The sequence below is a fragment of the Notolepis coatsorum genome (assembly GCF_963971535.1).
Source record: "Notolepis coatsorum genome assembly, chromosome: 8".
Lineage (NCBI taxonomy): Eukaryota > Metazoa > Chordata > Actinopteri > Aulopiformes > Paralepididae > Notolepis > Notolepis coatsorum.
This window is the reverse complement of record NC_140172.1, coordinates 53,327,096-53,348,837: the sequence shown is the minus strand read 5'-3', so window position 1 is coordinate 53,348,837 and position 21,742 is coordinate 53,327,096. Positions and strand designations below refer to the sequence as shown.

Genomic DNA, 21,742 nt, shown 5'->3' with positions numbered 1-21,742 from the left:
TCTTGCTCGAAAAAGAGATCTTTGATCTCAAGTGACTACCTGGTAAAATAAAGGTAAAAAAAAAAGAAAACGGTCCCCTAGTTGTAGCCAGCTACCTTCCTGATGTTGGCCAGTCCGTTCATGACCAAACAATCCTCCCTGTCCTCGTCTTCGTCCAGCTCCATCATGGGGCAGCTGAACTGGTCCAGGAAGAAACACTTGGCGCCCTCATTGCGAGGGTCAAAGGGGTCCACGATGATGGGCTCCGTGCCTTTGATCTCACAGCGGCAGAAGGGGCAGCCCTGACCGTCCGACTCCTTGAAACAGACACAATAAAAGACATTAGCATGAAATGTACATCTCATGCGCACACACACACGCACGCACGCACACACACACACACACACACACACACACACACACACACACACACACACACACACACACACACACACACACACACACACACACACACACACACACACACACACACACACACACACACACACACACACACACACACACACACACACACACACACACACACACACACACATACATATATATGGATTGATGGATGGGTGCCGTTGGCATTCATAACCCTTCAACGTTTATAAAAACGTAATAATCTGGGGGAACATGGCCTTATTGTTTGAAGAGCATGAGGAATCACTTTAGCTATAGAGCCAGGATAGCTGGGACACACATGGTTTCATTCAAGCAGAGTCATTGTGCTTTAAATCTGGACTAAATCTTCCCATACATGAAAGAACTCAAGAGTCAATCGGCACATGCATCATTGCTCACTTTGAACACAAGGTAAAAACATTAGCATGTGTAGTAAAACTTGTTAATATCCTATTCACAAATACAAATCCACTGCTTATATCTGATACATTTTGAATACTCAATGAAAACCTTGAAATGTATTAGCAATAATACAATTGAGTCTACCTTAAAATCTTATAACAATTTATTCAACAAGCAGACAAGAGAATAATTATCCACTGCACTAATTCTTTAAGGTAGGCCATTTAGGATTTCTTCTTTATCTCCCTTCAAATAATGTTTGCTAATGTAATGCCACTATTACAAGGAGTGGTAATTAGATGTAACATGGATGTGTTTCAACAGGTAGGAGCTCCTGAGAGCGAGAGGGGGAGGCTGGAGATGGGGAGCCAACAGCCAGAGGAAGAGGAGGAAAGCCTGGACACTGGCCTCAACTATCTGGAATGGCTTGAAGAGAGTAAATAAAAGAGGAGGAAAGCCTGGACAGGACACTGGCCTCAACTATCTGGATTGGCTTGAAGATAGTAAATAAAAGAGGAGGAAAGCCTGGACACTGGCCTCAACTATCTGGAATGGCTTGAAGAGAGTAAATAAAAGAGGAGGAAAGCCTGGACACTGGCCTCAACCATCTGGAATGGCTTGAAGAGAGTAAAGAGGTAAGAGAGGAGGAAAACCTGGACACTGGCCTCAACTATCTGGAATGACTTTAAGAGAGTAAAGAGAGGAGGGAATGGACAGAAAAGGCAGAGGAGACTTGGCTAGCGAGGGATTTTAAACATCACCCGTCACAACCAACAGCTATCTTAATGTAAGACATCGACAGCCATTTCTCTTTTCTTTTTCTAGAAAGTAAAGCATGTCCAAATGTGGCAGAAGACGATCATTGAGGAGAGGAAGAGGCTGTCCCTGCAGCAGCAACTGATTGAAAGGAACAAGAAGTTATTGATTTGTGAACAGTGGCAACTCGCCATAAATTTACATTTGCTCCCATACCTCAATTTAGTCGTTATGCCAATTCCCTTCCTGGTTGTTGCACTGGGAGAGCTTAATACATGCAGAACTTTGCACGATCTCCCCCAGATTCCCTCCACGCTGAACAGGCCAGACCACTATTGATTCACTATTGCAACCACCAGGATAGCCCACTTGCTTCCCATCCACAAACACTGCCAACAACCATCCTTACCCCACTGGCTTCCCATCCACAAACACTGCCAACAACCATCCTTACCCCACTGGCTTCCCATCCACGAACACTGCCAACAACCATCCATCCTTCCTACCCATTCCTCATGTATCCTCGTGAAGGAAGATGAGGCAGAACCAGCCCTTCCGCAACAACCTAACCAAGAGGCCAATGAAGTACAGCAAGCACCTGACCTGTCTGAACCTCTAGTGTCTGGGGTGTAAGACCCAGCATGGTGACTGTGGCTATGGGCGTTGCTAACACCACCATCCACTGTTACCGCTGCTTCAATCAGCCATCACTTGAAAAAAAAAAAAAAAAAAAATTCCTTTCTTATTTTTTCCTGTTCAAATAAAAATGCATTACACATGTTTAATGATTATGTCGGCAGTAGGCGAGGCCTATCCAAGGACATTATGCATTCAGTAGCGTGCTAGGTGGACGTGGTCCCTAACACATAAACGCACTCGCAGAACATTCTGAGATTTGTAGTATTAACGGCATATAATGTAATATACCAGTGGCAGTGTTTGATTTTTTTTTATCTGCATTTGATATCATCTCGCGGGCCAAATATAATTACACCGCGGGCCGGATCTGGCCTTGAGTTTGACATCCCTGGCCTAGAGGTTGCTGTTTGACAACATTACAGATCCTACCTTTAAATCTCTAGAATAGGATTTGTAGGCCATGGCATCACCACGATACTTTATTTAGAATGATATTTTGACACACATTCGGCTACTGCGATTTGGATATTGCACTAGGACATATTGTAATTTCCATTAAATCCATAAATAAATCCATAAAAAAAAAGAAAAATCACTCACTCACTACTCTGCTACCTTATAACTTTCAGTGAGCCTGTGTACATATCCCACATGGCAGCCCCTGTCAAGTGGAGGGCTATACACATGTAAGAAGCAGGCGGGAGTGTGGAGATGTGGACCCGAGTGCAGCCAGGAGGCAGAGGCAGATGAGGAGTAAAACACAACATGGGGAATTGCATGCAGACAGGCAGAAACGGAGAGAAGAGCTGAATAAGCTGACAGGCAGGCAGAAAACTACTGGGAAGTAGCAGCTATAGGCGAACAGGGGGGGGGTAATGACTAAAAGGCAACAGCTGGGGGTGATGACGGATGAGGAACAGCTGATGTAGAACTGGGAGACAGGACCGCACGTGGGGGACACATGAGGACATCTGCTGGGTCTACAGGGGAGAACACAAGGCGAGGGGTCATTTGTCCAAGGGCCAGAATCATTCTAAGCATACACTGTGGGGGGCAGACATTCAAATAGAAAAGTACATGTATTTAAGCCTGATTAGTCTATTATTGTTTAATATTTTCACTTTCTTACAAAAGTAATGTTACTTTTATTAGCCTATATCAGACTCCTAACACCTATACTGCAGCCAACCACCAGGGGGCGGTATATATTTTGGCTTAACTTTTGGGGAGCTGTCATGTCTTCCATCAATGGTCTTGACGCTAAATGTGCAGTGTCCTGATTGGTGGAAAATGCCTGCAGGAAGAGAAGCCTGTGTGTTTGTCAGGCAAGCAAAAACATCACTCTCAAAGTAATGAGCCTAAAGCGGAAAGTTGATGTGGAAAACCACAGCTGTAATGAAGAATGGACTGATAAGTATGCCTTCATCATGCCAACTCTCAGTAATGTTGAACATGTATGCCTCATTTGCAATGAAATGATCGCTGTTGTAAAATAATACAATTGTAGGCATCACCATCACACAAGGCATGTCACTTTCAAAGAGTCATACCCTGAGCAGTATTAACGAAATGGTTAATACAATTAACCCCTTGGGGCGCCAGGTCCTAACAATCTTTTCCTCCTCATGTTTTCTGAATTCATTAATATTCTACGGACAGCATAACAAGGTTTAGCAGGCCGGATGTGGCCCACGGGCTGATGATCACTGCATTAGGGAGCAGGGCAGACAGGGTTAATCACTGGCGCTGCACATCACAACCGTGACCAAATGTGTGAGGAAAAGGTTTTCTGTTCATCTCTCTCCGTTCACTTTCTTGGGGGGACTCCAATCAAAGGTGGACTATTTACAGAGAACAAAGCTGCAATCGTGGCTGCCATATGGCTGGGGACTTGGCGAGGGGACGCAGTAAAGGCATGTTTGAAACATAATCCTAATTAGAGTTGGGAAGGAGTAGGAAGTTGAAAGGGAGGAGGAGGAGAATGGTGGTTTAGGTGGGTGGGAGTGTGTGTGTGTGTGCGTGTGTGTGTGTGTGTGTGTGTGTGTGTGTGTGTGTGTGTGTGTGTGTGTGTGTGTGTGTGTGTGTGTGTGCGCGTGCGTGCGTGTGTGTGTGTGTGTGGGGGGGGGGGGGGGCTCATGGGCAGTGAAGAAAATAACATTTGCCCAGAAGACAAGAGACAATGTCTGGAGTTTGACTTAACTGATGCGACACACGTTCTCCAGGCTTGTGTTATGTCCTGTGTAGTTCAACGGGTAGAGTGCTTGGTGCTCTGAGCAACTGAAAATGTCTGAAATAAATACAAAAATATATATAATAATAATGACCTTCTTACTGTCTTTTACTTTGCTACTATGTCTACACTACTATGCTACCACCCCTATACTACTACCTACTATGTACTTTGCTACTAATCCTATAATACTATCTACTATGCCTATACTACTACCTACTATGGTAATATGTCTACTCTATACTACTACCTACTATGGTAATATGTCTACTCTATACTACTACCTACTATGCTAATGTGTCTGTACTACTACCTACTATGCTAATATCTCTATACTACTACACACAATTCACACCCACTAATAAGATAACCCTGGATAATGTTGATTGGAAGGAAAGTAAGATAAGGAATGTGTAGTATAAGAGCTATTTACTGTAAAATTCTGGCCTGTAAGATGTACAATTCTGTAAAATGCTGGCCTTGTTGATACTGAATCTCGGGTGCACTTCCATATCAAGAGACATTATTGGATGCAAAAGACAACAACATAATGTCTCCCTCTCAGCCGTCCTGTCTCAATAAAAAACCGTCTCCCCTACTCTGTCTCCCTCTCAGCCTTCCTATTGTCTCAATGAAGAACCTTCTCTCGTGTGTCTCCCCTACTCTGTCTTCCTCTCAGCCTTCCTACTGTCTCAATAAAGAGCCTTCTCTCCTGTGTCTCCCCTACTCTGTCTCCCTCTCAGCCTTCCTACTGTCTCAATAAAGAACCTTCTCTCCTGTGTCTCCCCTACTCTGTCTTCCTCTCAGCCTTCCTACTGTCTCAATAAAGAACCTTCTCTCCTGTGTCTCCCCTACTCTGTCTTCCCCTCAGCCTTCCTACTGTCTCAATAAAGAGCCTTCTCTCCTGTGTCTCTCCTACTCTGTCTTCCTCTCAGCCTTCCTACTGTCTCAATAAAGAGCCTCCTCCCCTGTGTCTCCCCTACTCTGTCTTCCTCTCAGCCTTCCTACTGTCTCAATAAAGAGCCTCCTCTCCTGTGTCTCTCCTACTCTGTCTCCCTCTCAGCCTTCCTACTGTCTCAATAAAGAGCCTTCTCTCCTGTGTCTCTCCTACTCTGTCTCCCTCTCAGCCTTCCTACTGTCTCAATAAAGAGCCTCCTCCCCTGTGTCTCCCCTACTCTGTCTTCCTCTCAGCCTTCCTACTGTCTCAATAAAGAGCCTCCTCCCCTGTGTCTCCCCTACTCTGTCTCCCTCTCAGCCTTCTTACTGTCTCAATGAAGAAAGAAAATACTAAAGGGGAATGGACTGCCAACAGCATATAATGCAGCAATTACATTGGACTCTGATAAAAGCTTCCGACACGGACCACTGTGTCTCTGTCCCTGGAGACGCAATGCTGTCATTGAAGACGGCCGGATGTGGTCTCACACAGAGAGCATCAGCCAGCTGTTATCCATTGTGTGAATGAGAGGTACATGGCTGGTCTTTCCCATGTCTGACTAATGTGGGAAGGTAAAGGAACCACTGCTGACTCAAACAGACTGGACCCAGTGTTGGCTTAGTCATGAGGCATAGGAGGGTTCCCTCTGTGACTCACTAACAACTGCGTTAGAAAAAAAATACATCCATTTCTGAAATGCACACGTATGCACGAGTGCACACATTCTCGGCACGAGTGGTTTTCTGGAAGCGTGAGGTTGAGATCAGACTGATTTGACACCTTAAACAGGAAGTATGATATTATGTGTGGGTTCTGCAGACTCCAGCTCTCACATTGTGTACAAGTAGGGAGACTTGAGTCTCTCTGGAAAGACTGTACTCACTGACTAAACCTATAGCACTGCATTCAGACTAAAGAACAAGTGAGTTTCAAGCACTGAAACTGAGCTTCTTGAGAACAGAACGGCAACAAAGCGGTGGTGTGTGTGTGTGTGTTCTGCCTCCAGGCCTGGTATCCAAAACAACTCTGAACTGCTATGAGGAACTCTTCCGCTAAGAAAAACGATATCGGTACCATTTGGTTTCTCTGTACATTTGGCTTTCACTAGTTTTGTTCCATTTCATCACTATTGTATACAAGTGTTGTACATTAAGACTAGTTTCAAGTTTCAAGTTTCTTTAATAGTTGTCATACAGAAGTACAGAATACTTTTATACAAAATGCTTCTTACTGTTACGCTCCAGAGACTGTGCAAGACAAGATAAGTATGAAATAAAATAACATATAGCATGTAAATTAGAAGTAAAAAAAAATGAGGTCACAGTGTTCAGTATAGACATATGTACAATGTTCGATGCAGAATAGACGTAACTGAGTTACCATATAATATACAATACTGTGCAGTGTACTAATACAATACTATATAGTGCAAGGCAGAAATGGGATGAGGTGTACAATAGGTAGGAATTTAGGTACAATTTACAGTGGGTGTACGAGTTGTAGTGCAAATCCTTTATCAATAAATATAAAGTGTGTTTGTGTGGTTTAAGTGAGTGTGTGCGTGTGGGTGTGTGTGCTGTGTGCATTTGATGGTTGTTGCATAGTGTTTATTGTTCGTTTAGCAGCCTGATGGCCTGGGGATAGAAGCTTCTTCTGAGTCTTTCTGTGCTCGCCTTAAGACTCCGGTATCGCTTGCCTGACCGCAGCAGTTCAAAGAGGCAGTTGTTCGGGTGGCTCGAGTCCTTAATAATTCTCTTAGCCTTCCCCCTGCACCGCTTGTTGTAAATGTTCTGGAGGGTGGGAAGCCCCCCTCCAATTGTGCGTTCGGCTGAACGTGTCACTCTTTGTAGTCTGCTACGGTCTTGTGCAGTGCTATTCCCAAACCAGGAGGTGATGTTGCCAGTCAGGATGCTCTCTATTGTACATGAGTAGAAGTTCCTAAGGATCTTCTGACTGACTTGGAACTTCCTTAGGCGCCTGAGGAAGTAGAGGCGTTGTCGTGCCTTCTTCACAACACTGTCAATGTGTGTGGTCCATGTCAAGTCCTCGGATATGTGGGCTCCGAGGTACTTGAAACTGTTCACTCTCTCAACCGGTGCCCCGTCGATGCTGAGGGGGCTGTAGTCCTTGACCCCCGACCTCCTGAAGTCCACAATCATCTCTTTTGTTTTGCTGACGTTCAGGGAGAGGCAGTTCTCCTGACACCACTGTGACAGATTCTCTACCTCTTCCAGGTAGGCCCTCTCGTCGTTGGCAGAGATCAGGCCCACCACTACTGTGTCATCAGCAAATTTGATGATTGTGTTGTTGTTCCGCTGTGCCACGCAGTCATGTGTGTACAGGGAGTAGAGGAGGGGGCTCAGAACACAGCCCTGGGGGGCCCCTATGTTGAGCGTGATGGATGAGGAGGTGCAGTTGCCTGCTCTTACCACCTGGGGTCTGCCCGTCAGGAAGTCCAGGACCCACTGGCAGAGGTCATAGTTCAAGCCCAGGTCCCTGAGCTTGGCTATGAGAGTGAGGGGACTATGGTATTGAATGCTGAGCTGTAGTCGATGAACAGCATTCTCACATAGTTCCCCTGCCTCTTGTCCAGGTGTGATGCTGCTGTGTGCAGCACATGGGCTATGGCGTCCTCCGTGGACCTGTTGGGGCGATATGCAAATTGCAGGGGGTCCAGGTTGATGGGGAGGGAGGAACAGATGTAGCCCTTCACTAGCTTCTCAAAGCACTTCATGGCTATGGAGGTGAGGGCTACAGGGCGGTAGTCGTTAAGGCAAGCGGGCGTAGATTTTTTGGGTACAGGGATGATGGTGGACTTCTTCAGACAGGTGGGAATGACAGCCTGTTCCAAGGACAGGTTGAAGATGTCAGTGAATACCGGGGCCAGTTGGTCGGCACAGACTTTTAGGACGCGGCCGGGGATGCCGTCCGGTCCTGCTGCCTTCCTGATATTCACTTTTTTAAAGATCCGTCTCACCTCATGCTCTGTTACCCTGAACACTGAGTCTACATCAGCAGACCCCCCCCCCCCCCCATTGCCGTGGTTTGTAGGCTGGTGTTGTTATTCACAGCCTCAAACCTCGCATAGAAGGAATTGAGATCATTTGCTAAGGAGATGTCACTGTTCAGTTTGAGGGGGGTGCCTTTGTAATCTGTCATTGTTCTGAGGCCCTGCCATATACCTCTAGAGTCAGCCTGTTCAAACTGAAGTTCAACTTTATCCCTGTAACGCCGTTTTGCCTCTATTACTGCTCTCCTGACGTTGTATCTTGCCGTCTTGTGTTCTTCCATGTTGCCTGTCACCAGCCCCGTGTTGTATGCTGATGTGCGCACTTTCAGAGCCTCACGGACGGATTTATCTACCCAGGGCTTTTGATTTGGGTAGATTCTAATTGTGGTAGAGGGGATTGTTTCTTCTACCAGAGTACAGACAAAGTCAAGCACCGTATTCGTTAATATTGGCTGTGTTATCACGGAATACCCTCCAGTCTGTGCATTCAAGTGCAGCTTGGAGTGCCTCCCCTGACGTCACGGTCCAACGCTTAACCTCTCGCGAGAGGGATGCTCGATATTGGCTTTTTTACCGATACCGATATACCGATATTGTCCAACTCTTAATTTCCGATACCGATATCAACCGATATCACATTTTAATGCCGATATCGGCCGATATTGTGGAGGAGAATGGTGGTTTAGGTGGGTGGGTGGGAGTGTGTGTGTGTGTGCGTGTGTGTGTGTGTGCGTGTGTGTGTGTGACAGATCAATAAGCCGACAGTGGCGTCCGCGCAGAGCCTCTCCATCTCTACACTGAGAGATTACAACACAGATGCCCCACCGCAGGAGAGAGGAGAGGATAGAGGGATGAAAGGAAAATAGATGTGCTGTAGAGGGCGGGGAAAAAGAAAGAGAGAGAGAGAGAGAGAGAGAGAGAGAGAGAGAGAGAGAGAGAGAGAGAGAGAGAGAGAGAGAGAGAGAGAGAGAGAGAGAGAGAGAGAGAGAGAGAGAGTCTGTGAATCTGATGCTAATGACTCATTAGGAAAGTAATTACAAACATTCTTCACTGGCATAGCTTCTGACACAAACAAACACAAATCGCACAACTAAGCAACTAAGCAAAGCAGACAAACACAAAGTCAGAGTAAACACACACATATGCACACGCAGAAACGCACACACACACACAAACATGTTTCACTTCCCCTACTGAATGACGTGGAAATCTGATTAGAACAGATGGAAGGACACAGACAGAGGAGGAGTCTCCCCCATTAGACGTTGAGGTCAGGGATGATTGTATACATGCCCACTTACATGATGGTTATCAATCCAAAAGAAAGAAAGAAAAAAAAAAGAAAAAGGATTCTTTCTTCCGCATCTAAAGATAATGTTTTTCTCAGTAGTCATGACCGTAAAGGTTCCCATATAAGGATTTGGGGGAATTTCTGCTTAAGGAGCATAGTGGAGAGTCTGCCAGGAACGCTGGGAAGGAAGGATAACATGTGCTAGAGATGATGAAGCCCTCGCTCAAACCCATAGTGTCTCAAGGACATGTGATGCGGTCTGGCGAGCCAGAGAGCACCCATTCATCTGAGATTTGACCTGGAAGGAGATTAAAAAGATACACATAAGCCATTCAGGGTACAGCTCACCTGTCTTGTGCCTGTTAGCATGACATGGTCATTCCTTTTCTCTTTTTAGATGCCAGGGAACTCATGGACAGGGTTATGGTGACAGTATACATACTTGTTGTGGAAATGGATTTCACCAAGTTTGTAAGATAACTAAATTAACCATTTGCGGAGAATATGAAGTGGCACATTGTCTTCAGCTACCGCAGTGTGCACCATCTCGCTAACTGAACAAGTTGTCTTCAGCTACCGCAGTGTGCACCATCTCGCTAACTGAACAAGTTGTCTTCAGCTACCGCAGTGTGCACCAGCTCGCTAACTGAACAAGTTGTCTTCAGCTACCGCAGTGTGCACCAGCTCGCTAACTGAACAAGTTGTCTTCAGCTACCGCAGTGTGCACCAGCTCGCTAACTGAACAAGTTGTCTTCAGCTACCGCAGTGTGCACCATCTCGCTAACTGAACAAGTTGTCTTCAGCTACCGCAGTGTGCACCAGCTCGCTAACTGAACAAGTTGGATTTTTTTGCACATTGGCTCCAAGTGCCAATCTATGACTGGTGCGGAGTCGCACAGATTATATATGCAACATTCAACTTAGTTTCTATTTCAGGCAAGTAAGTACATCTTTGTTTTCAGTATACTGCCGCCTTTAGCCAGCCTAGTGGCTGTTCACAGGCTGTCACTGTGACTCATGTCTAGAGAGTCTGCCATCATGCTTAGTCCTCAAGGTTCAAGGTTTCTTTATCGTCCCACTAGGGAATTTTTTTTTGCAGCCAGGGTTCACATAAAGACAGAATACAAAGGACAACATCACAACAACATTGACACAATAAAAGCACAGAGCCTGTGCATGTAAATAGAATTTCACACAGCCAGAGTGCTATTAGTCATCAAGCACATCCACAGCACTTTGGAGGACGACATGGAATCTTTGTGTCCTTCAAACAGGTGCCCTGAGACGACGACCTGGCAAAAGCTCATACTCCCTCTGGAGTGGATGGTCCTGGCAGTCCAATATAGCATTAGCTATGTATGTCCAAAAGCTTGGCCTGACACCCTCCCACCGCGAGATCCTACTGGCAGTTTTAACAAGACTACCCAGTCTGTTTTTATTGGACAGATTTAGGGTTACAAACCAAGCAGCAACACAAAAGCTTAAAACAGATTCAATGAAACTTCTGCAAAAGAGTCATCATCTAGGGGTGTAACGGTACACAAAAACCACGGTATGGTACATACCTCGGTTTTGAAGTCAAGGTTCGGTACGGGTTTTCGGTACAGTGGGGGAAAGTTTGGCTTTCCATGTTCCACTCAGGGGTGATGTAGTGTGCAGTAACTAATTGTACTTGTAGGGCTGTCAACGAATATTCTATATTGAAATGAATAATCGACTTGTACTTTTTTTTTCTTTTTTTTAATAATAATAATTATATTAGATAATTATTCGAAAAATACAGCCCCCGGTGGGCGGTCGTTAGTGGTTAACATACCGTTGTATTCGTTCGGTACACTACACAGCCGTTCGGTACGGTACGTTACACACTGAAACGGTTCGCTTCGGTACGGATACGTGTACCTTTACACCCCTACGAGTAGAAACGTTTTCTCAGGAGACAAAAAAGGCTTTGTTGGAGGCAGCGTCAACATGGGATTTGATTGATCAAGAAAAATACCCAAATATGTGTAGCTATTCCCAAGGTCAATGTCAGCACCCTTTATAACAGGCAGCAGGCTTAATGGTGTCACTTTCTGAAATCAACATTCATGTCTTTGGTTTCTGACACATTGAGATGGAGGAATGACTCATCACACCAACAGTGACAAACATGTTTTTTTGATGGCAGTTTACTGGCAGAAGGGGGGGGGGGGTCAAGTGTGTCCCCAGCTACTGTGTTGTTCCCGTACCTGCCAGGCAGTGAGACAGGAAGTGCACATCAGGTGACCGCAGGGCTCGATCTTCACATCCTTGTCGTTCTCAGCACAGATCTTACACAGCTGGAAGGTGGAGCCCATCTCACAGTACAGCTCATACTGCTCCTGTTGGGGAGGAACAGCTTGTGTTAGTCATCAGGCCACAACGTACTGTATCTGTGGGTCGTTCTGTTAGTAAGAGGCTGAAGTGTGACATCGGGGTCACATTTTTGACACGATTTAAAACAGACGAACTTATGTCTATGAGGTAGTTCAGAAAGTCTTATTTCAGGAATAAGAGTTATTTTATGCAGTTTTCTCAAGTGGGATGTTTTTTTCCCATCATGCCCACCATCCAAATGAATTGTGAATTCATTTGTTTTGGGATATTTTGGCCTGTTTGATTGAACTCATGGATATAATTGAGCAATAATAGTACTATTCAATGTCTAAACGTAGGTGAAACCATTCTTCATGTTGTGGAAGTTTCATTTCATTCAAATAGGTTGTGTGCCTGTGTGATTAGTAGCTGTCAAAAGGCTAATTATGTGAGTGAGTTGTAATAATTTATCCATACAATAAAATGTGGCCCAGGCTACTATTTTCTGAGGAAAGAGGTCGACCCACACGCATAGAAGGAAGGCATGCGTGACATAGAGTGACAGGAAGGATGATTTACGTCAAACCTTGCGCTGACACTTTGTGTGTGTGTGTGTGTGTGTGTGTGTGTGTGTGTGTGTGTGTGTGTGTGTGTGTGTGTGTCTGTCTGTCTGTCTGTCTGTCTGTCTGTCTGTCTGTCTGTCTGTCTGTCTGTCTGTCTGTCTGTCTGTCTGTCTGTCTGTCTGTCTGTCTGTCTGTCTGTCTGTCTGTCTGTCTGTCTGTCTGTCTGTCTGTCTGTCTCTGTCTGTCTGTCTGTCTGTCTGTCTGTCTGTCTGTCTGTCTGTACCGGTAGGCTAAGGCATGAGATAGATAACCACAGCTAACTTGTTTATATCCTGCAGTAATAATGACGACCCAAACTATTAATATATTTGACAGACACACTAACAACACATTGATCGCTGTAGCTTCGCAACCATAATGACAACAATAGTCATTTTTATTTCGGAAGCAGTCAGAAAAGACAATATTTCAGATTAGAGGTGATAGATCAGGAGAATGTTTATGAACAAGTGAAATATGTGACCCCTTTGAATACTGTAGCCTGTAGGTCACTATGGTAACGCTTTGCTCATAAACTGTTACACGATGCGATATAAAACTTCAAAGGCACTGTGCGCACACAGTGAAGTGAAGAAGATATTTTCGAGTATTCACCATGGCTTGTCATTTAAAACAAGAACATCTTGATATTATTTATAATGACCACAAATACAGAGAAGTATTTAAGAACATACTAGTATAGTTTCGATGTCACACTTTGGGCTCTATATCCTACGTTTCTGCAGTTTACCAGTCAAGCAGGCCTTGTGAATGAATTATTCATGCGGTCATGGGGGAAAATACAACATAGGAAGCTTAAGTCTTTGTGATAACCCTCACAAATGTTGTGATCTATAAAATTATCTCTGCCCCCCTAATTAATACACCCATATGCCAATAATGTAAACACACACAGACACCCGCTCGCTAACTCACTCACTCACTCACTCACTCACTCACTCACTCACTCACTCACTCACTCACTCACTCACTCACTCACTCACTCACTCACTCACTCACTCACTCACTCACTCACTCATACAGATATAGTATAACCAACCACACAAACACACCTGTGTGACTTTGATGTGATCGTGAGGAGTGGGTTCACACAAGCCGGTGAGGTCAGGATTGTAGCTGCGACCATCAGGAAACAGATAGCTGTGGATAAAGGAAACGCAAACGTTTAAGGAAAACTTTACGTAAAATCTTAAACACAAAAAAAGGATATAGTGTGTTTTCATAACTGAATATACAAACAGTCAGAATTGGGTCCCTGGAACACTGCTTGAAGCTAGATATCTGCCTGAGAAGTTGCAGTTTCACTGCGGTTGTTCACAATGACAGGGCCCGCAGCTTTGTTCACAAACAAAGAAGGCTTACGTTTGGTTCACGGTGCCTCACAATTATTTAGTTTTGATTTATGATGACATAACATACAATAATTATAAGGATTACATGTATAGTAAATATGTTTTGTACACTAATTGTTATGCAAATGTTTGCATGTCTAACAGTTCGATGGAAAATATTTACTTTATTATTATTCCTATCAAGAATCCACAACAAAACAGGGGTGCATGTTTTTAGTGGTAATACGATCTCAGATTAATTGAGTATGAAACATTTGATCAACATTCATAATCACAAAAGTGTTGACTGACTTTTGTTTGTTTGTTTTTACGCTCTCAGTCTATATATCATCCAAAATAAGTGTTTAAAAGTTTGTGTATAAACAAAGAACAATGACAGTCGACAAAGTGGCTGACCGGGAAACCAACTACCTCCCAACAGGGGTCTCCCAGCTAGATCAAAAACAGAGGTGCCTCAAATAGCATCCCCTCCCCCCAGTCTAAAGCACGCCTCCGAGACAATGTAGAGGGAACAGCAGCCCTTGATCAGCCTTCACTCTGCCTCATTCTGACTGATGGCTAGGGAAAGAGAGGAGGAGGAGGAGGAGGAGGGGAGCACTAAAGAGGAGGAAGTGTGTTTGATGTGCCTGGGAAGCCATCAGATAACAGCTGTCAGTTGTGATGGAAGTAGATGGCCTCATCAAAGAGATAAGCAGAGACAGCCCGCTATATATTAGATACATAGACCATGCACAGCGTGCGGGCCCCGCCTCCTGAGAAGAGGGTCTCCCGGCGACCAAAGGCATTGGTTTTTCTCTCCATAAAAAGGAGGAAAATAATAACAGAGTAGACTATATTACTTTGGAATTACAATTTCTAAGACATTTTCCCTGATGTAAAAATAACAACTATAGGCAGGCCTGGGAATGAGGCAGAAAGACGTCCTCTTATCAGGTTGAAAGAGAAGCGTGATGTTTCATCTAGGAACCGGCTAATAAAAAAATTGTGCAAAATGGGATTCCATTTTCAGACACACAGCGCTTTTGGCTGCAAATAAAAATAATATAGAGATTCTAGGCAAATCAGATATGACTGACTCCACCATGTTAACTAACTACCGTAATTTTCGGACTATAAGGCGCACCTGAATATAAGCCACAGCAGCTAAATTGAATGATGTGTACATATATAAGCCGCACTGGACTATAAGCCGCAGGTGTTTTAATGTTTAATTACCATATGTAAGGGTTCGTGCACAGAGGGGATTGTCGGGAAAGAGATGGCTGTTTGAGGAAGCTCCCATTTATTAACATTTCAACAAACAAGTTGCATATTTGCATAACGTATTCAAGTGTTACCATTTAGTGCAATAGTAGCTACAGAACATGTACTGTGCTGTGTAGCTGTAAAAATCCATAGATTAGCCGCACCGTTATATAAGCCGCAGGGTCGAAAAATTTACAGTACAGTACAGATCAGACATGACTGACCCCACCATGTTAACTATATGGTGTTGGTCTCAGGTTCAACACAGCACAAAGATTAGTATAACAATTAGGGCTTGGACTTTATCGCATTAATTTCGATTAATTAACTACAGAAAGAATTCAAAGTAAAAAGAAATGTATGCATTTACCGTAATCGCATGATGATTTTTCTTTATTGTGTAAGAATGTTACCTTTCAAAGGAGACCAGACTCATGCATGTGCTATAAGTATAAAGTATAATAAATCGCAAATTACTTTGGTTTGTTCATAAAAAAATAAAATAAGAGAAATTGAGATCAATCAAGAGTTTAATTTTTTTTTTCAATGGTCAACTGTTCTAGAATGTACTTGAACGTACTGTGTTTTACTTTTACCTCGAAAGTGCTTGAGTTTACAAAAGGTCCTTTGCGCTATATATATATTATTCCTAAAATTGCTGCACTTTGTTAAAAATGTCATTGATCTGTTGGTCTGTGTAGTAGCTAATACAGGATTTTGCTGCTTAAACGTATGTATAATTTATATTCATTGATTCACTCATGTACCAAAATTCATTTGAATTGAAACATGTTGCTTTTCGCATCAAATATTGATTAAAATGTGATTAATTTTGATTAATTAACTATAAAGTCTCGAATTAATTCGATTACAATTTTGTATCGAGTCCCACCACTAATAACAATCAATGGAAGGAGTGTGTATGTGTGTGTGTGTGTGTGTGTGTTTGTGTGTTGTGTAGATTACGTACAACATCTCCCGGTAGCCGTCGATGAGAGCCTGGAACAGGGGTTTGTTGTGGGGGATGGTCTGCAGGATGTTGCCGTCAGTCGTCACATAGCCTATGGCCCACTGGCCCAATCGCGTGCAGCTCAATCGAAATATGTAACTTTTGATGGGGCGGGGGGGGGGGGGGGGGGGGGGACAGGAACAGGAACACAACAAATAACAAGATACAAGTCATGAAACCAAAACGTAATAAAACGCCACGGCTTTTCCTCAATCAATCATTCAATTGAAGTGTATCCTGCACACGCTCACTGATAACACAGTACATGGATCCTTCGACAGTTTGAATACCTCTCCAAAAGAAGTCACAGTGTAATGTGAAATCCATTCCACCCCAGTTGTATATGGCGCCAGTGAATAAATAGCCCCCTCTGTTTGGCTTGATTGAAGACATAAGGACAACGATCCACAGGCCTCATGATGATTGCATTAACACCCATATGTTCACTCAGTCACACGCATGCACACACACACACACACACACACACACACACACACACACACACACACACACACACACACACACACACACACACACACACACTTCAGTCACAGCCTTTCTCGCTATACATCGTGTGTGCGTGTGCGTGTGCGTGTGTGCGTGTGCGTGTGTGTGTGTGCGTGTGTGTGTGTGTGTGTGAGTGCGTATGTGTGTTTGTTGTGGGTGGTGGAGATGTTATATCAAAAGAGCCCAGATGCAGACAATCCATTTTGAATTTAGAAATGCAGTCCAGAATGAAAGACACATCAAGCGATGGGGAACATTGACAGCACTAGAGATTGGCCTTTGTAGTCTCCAAGCGGTTGAGCTGACATTATTGCCTGCAGACATAATACAAACCTAGGTTATATAATAAAGTCATTAAGCAACCATAGACAAAATAAGAGGAAGGTGTTCGTATCTTTTGCCTTATGACAATTTTAAAAGTCAAACTTGTCTGGGTATTTGACATCACCTAAACATAGGGTTGGGTACCGTTCACATTTGAATCGATACCGGTACCTGTTAATCGATATCGGTACCCAGCGGTACCTTTTTTCTGTACTTTAGTCCAGTGGTTCCCAAAGTGGACACGGAGTTGGCCATCTGATGATACACGAATGAAGAAGAAGAAGAAATGTGGCACCGGTGGATCTCACGTGAATCGGTACTCGGTAGTACCGACGTGATTCGGTCGATACCCTTAAAAGTACCGGATTCGGTACCCATCCCTACCTAAACAACACGTGACTTTTTAAGGATAATTTATGGAATTACTACCAACAGGTTCTTCAAATAGCCTCATAATTAAACTGCACAGCCTTGCTGCAACAGCGTCCCAGCTTGCAGATAATGTCATACAGTTTCTCTATGCACTCAGCAGTTTGCTCATATCTGCTCAAACTCGCAACATGCACAGCCACTTGATTGTTGTAATATCATACATAGTCTGGGAAGAAAGACAAACAAGAAAACTCACCACAACTTTGTAAACGGCAACTTTTATAGATAGATAATAGACAGATAATAGATACTTTATTGATCCGCTTGGGGAAATTCGGAATTCCGGTATATCCCCAAGGGGATCAACAAAGTATATATCTAGCTCCAGATCTAGCTCTATAGTATCTAACTCCATCTGTACTTAAAAGGCTCACTTCTGCAATCATCTTCTTCTGATGAATTTTCATCAAATGCGTTACCATGGAAACGGCCGTCTACTTCTCTGCAGCAGCTCGATCCAATACAAGTAGAACCAGAGAAGAAGAACACAGAAGTAAAAGGTTTTAACCCTTCCACTACCACACTACAGAAGGTTAACCCTTTCACTAACACACTACAGAAGGTTAACCGTCTGTAGTGTGGTAGTGAAAGGGTTAACCTTCTGTCGTGTGGTTGTGAAAGGGTTAACAATTTGTCGTGTGACAGTGAAAGGGTTAACCTGCTGTATTGTCGCAGTGAAAGGGGTAGTGTGGTAGTGAAAGGATTAACTACAGATGGAGCTATACAAGTCATATTAGACTTTTTGTTCTCTTTCCTCTTTCACTTTATTCTCTTTTAGTTTACAAAGCCCAGGGTGAGTTCCCTTTTTGTGTTTCTTACATCTTTTCTATGTACAATATTACAACAATCAAGTGGCCGTGCTCGGTGTGTGAGTGCATGTTGCCAGTTTGAGCAGATAATGAGCAAACTGCTGAGAAACTGTATGACATTACCTGCTGCCCAGATATGAGTCAGCAAGCTGGGTTGTGAATATAGACACAGCCCAGATGTGAGGAACACCACCCACATGAGGACAGGAGGAACGCAATGACGGAATGAATAATTACCATTCGTCTCTATTCGAGTATTTAGGACATGAGCCAATACAATCATATTTGTATTTATTTATTACAGTGAAATATAAATGTATTTACCTTCGATATAAAACCATCCTGCTACAAACACTGGAGCCTCTTTCATGTCTGCCTTGTTGTTGTTGTTATCACAGTGGGATTACTCAGTTAGCAGGCGATAATACATAAATAAATAAATAATCAAATCAAACAGCTCAGCAGAGTCATTTCAATGTGAAATCGAGAAGAAGAGGAAGAGAAGGAGGAGGACAAATGCAGTATCTACAACCATCCAGCGCCGGGCTGAGAGGCAGCCGTGACCACAGTATGACCCCAACACACACACACACACACACACACACACACACACACACACACACACACACACACACACACACACACACACACACACACACACACACACACACACACACACACACCACACACACACACACACACACACACACACACACACACACACACACACACACACACACACACACACACACACACACACACACACAAACACAAACACACAAACCCACAGGGGGCTTCGTCTGAGGAGAGACGCTAGCATGGCAAGACAGTCTGCTTCAGGGGTGGTGGTGATAAGTAGCAGTAAGGGATGTAAGGGATGTCAGCCGAAGCTGTTCTAAGATGAAGCAGCCATGACGTAAAGGCTTTTTAATGTTTCATGAAGCAGAGCAGCCTTGGTGCCATTAATATGCATGGGGATAATAGATACTGTTTATCTGAGGACCAAGAGTCTACCTACAAGAAAGACTGTCAGGCTTTAAAACTGTGTAGGACCCAGGCCTAGAACTGCGCCCTGAGAGAGGGAACTGCACCCTGAGAGAGAGGTTTGCCCTGAGTGGGAGGTTTGAAGGGTTAAAGTGGGTATCAAACAGGAGGGAAGACTGTCAGGTTTTAAACTGTGGATATCAAACAGAGAAGGTAAAGACGACTTTAAACTGTTAAACAGTAATCCAGAACTATTTTATTGCACTGTAAATAAACTGATTTTATATGGCCTTTCATGTCTATTCTATTCTACTACTTATTGCATGATTGCACTATTTTACTCTTTTTATTATTGTCTATTTTTAAAACTGAATCAAACCATAAACAAGGTGGTTGGGATGTTAGATCCTAATGTAAAAAACTGTGATTTTATATGTCTGCACATATAAAATAAAATATATGTCTGTTTATGTGCTCATTTTATGCCTGTCTTTTTTCTGTTGTGAAGCACTTTGAGCAGCAGTTTCTGTATGAAAGGTGCTATACAAATTCAGTTGTATTATTATTATTATTATTATTTTATTATTATTATTATTATTATTATTATTATTATTATTATTATTATTATTATTATTATTATTATTATTATTATTATTATTATTATTATATAAATGACAATGAAACACTTCAGTAATTGCATGCGCTATCCTCTGGCTATTGATTCATTGGTTACTATCATTCCCTGTATTATTATAGCTGATCATTTGTTACAACGTTGCACTGTTTTGTTTTTTGTTTAGTAACACTTTGTACCTTTGTTTACATTTAGTCATTTAGCTGACGCTTTTATCCAAAGCGACTTACAAGTTCTGTACGACAAGTCAGCAGGAAGGGCACAACTCTATCAGCTGAGTAACTAAACTTGGGTGCTGCAGTGTTGAGTGCATAGTAGTAAAGAAGACATATGAGTACAGTAGGAAGAGTGCATGATAGTATAAGACAGTAAGAAGGTTAGTGTTTTTTTTTCTTTTCTTCATTTCAGATATTGATTGAAGAAGTGTGTTTTTAGTCGACTGGTTGATTGGTGGGGTTTCGGCTGTCCTAACTGTTGTGGGAAGTTCATTCCACCATTGTTTGTTAACATGTAGTAAGTAACACTTTAAACAGGCTGCAAAGGACATGCTAGTTACTAGTATTAGTTACTTAGAGCAGAGCCTGCACAGGTTCATCTGGAATCTATTGAAAACGATTAACAGGTAGACATAAAAAGTGATATTTACAGTTTAAGAGGTACATATGTGATTAATTACTCAAATACATTTACCTTACAAATACTCACTGTGTAGGTATTTCTACAGCACGACTATCACTGGTGATAAGTACAGTCATATGTAGCGTTATGTATGTGTTTAGTCTACCTGACTGTCAATAGTTTGAAATTGATGAAATACAGATTAAACTATGCACTAGCTACTTCGTAACTAGTGTTTCCTTTGTGGCCTATAGGCTAATTCAAAGTACCAAAATGCTATAAAATAATCATTATTATTATTATTATTATTATTATTATTATTATTATTATTATTATTATTGAAAGTCTCTTTCTCTCCATTCGGATATCACATAGGTAGAGGAGCTATCCTAATATCCGGAAAAGTAAGTTCAGACACACGGCGAAGAGAAATGTTGTCTTGGCTGTAGAATAATTGTACCTCCCCCTCCCCCACACACCTACCATAGACAGCATAGTCCTCAAGTTCCGTCTATACCCCCCCTAACCTAAACCATGTCGCCCCCCCCATGTCATTGTCTACCCCCTCCTCCCCCCAACTCACCCGCCCCCGGGCCACTCTACCCAGAACACCCAGCTCTCACACTATAAAGACTGACGTCTCACTGGATTCAGGGGCTCACCTGGGCACAAGAGGCCATTGTCACCGTTGGGTCATCTCGCCATAACTCTCTGTAATAAACCTGTGTTTATCAAGTCTATCTTTGACTATCTACACTCATTGATCGGGTTCAATTCCCTCACATGGCTTACTCGTGTCAGTTTGACAGCTGATAATAACTAGCAAAGCTTATGAGAAGACATGCTAAAATGGGAAAATGTCTACAGGTAACCTACTCAATACAGAGCATCCATAGCAGTCTATTTCATATCATTTGTGAAGACGTGCCTACTTCCAACCCAAGCCATTTCTGTGCCGCCTAGAATGTCACCAGGTCTGTCCTACTTTGTTCGCTTCTTCCCACTGACTTTATATGCCGTCACGGCATCTCTACCCTTCGCTCAGCATTGGGACAGTTCTAGGAGTGTGTGTTTGTGTCTGTTTATGAGTTGGTTGAAGTAGGAACGTGTAGAAACTCATCCCAGATGACTGCCCTCCCACACACACAGCTGTGTGTCTCAGCAAACTCTCACATGTCCTCCTCTCCTCCCTCTGTCTGTTGTGACCGTGGTGGCG

General features: G+C 43.3%; 1 protein-coding gene across 4 annotated transcripts in view; it reads right to left on the bottom strand.

The window, feature by feature from the left end:
* cblb (Cbl proto-oncogene B, E3 ubiquitin protein ligase) overlaps positions 1 to 21,742 on the bottom strand; it is a 172,061-nt gene that overhangs the window by 29,097 nt on the left and 121,222 nt on the right. For all 4 annotated transcript variants that reach the window (XM_084320302.1, XM_084320300.1, XM_084320301.1 and 1 more), the window contains exons 7-10: positions 16,180 to 16,317; positions 13,665 to 13,752; positions 11,884 to 12,015; positions 96 to 296 (exon numbers count right to left, since the gene is read on the bottom strand). In XM_084320302.1, coding sequence (XP_084176428.1) covers positions 96 to 296; positions 11,884 to 12,015; positions 13,665 to 13,752; positions 16,180 to 16,317 — 559 coding nt within the window. The remainder of the gene's footprint in view (positions 1 to 95; positions 297 to 11,883; positions 12,016 to 13,664; positions 13,753 to 16,179; positions 16,318 to 21,742) is intronic.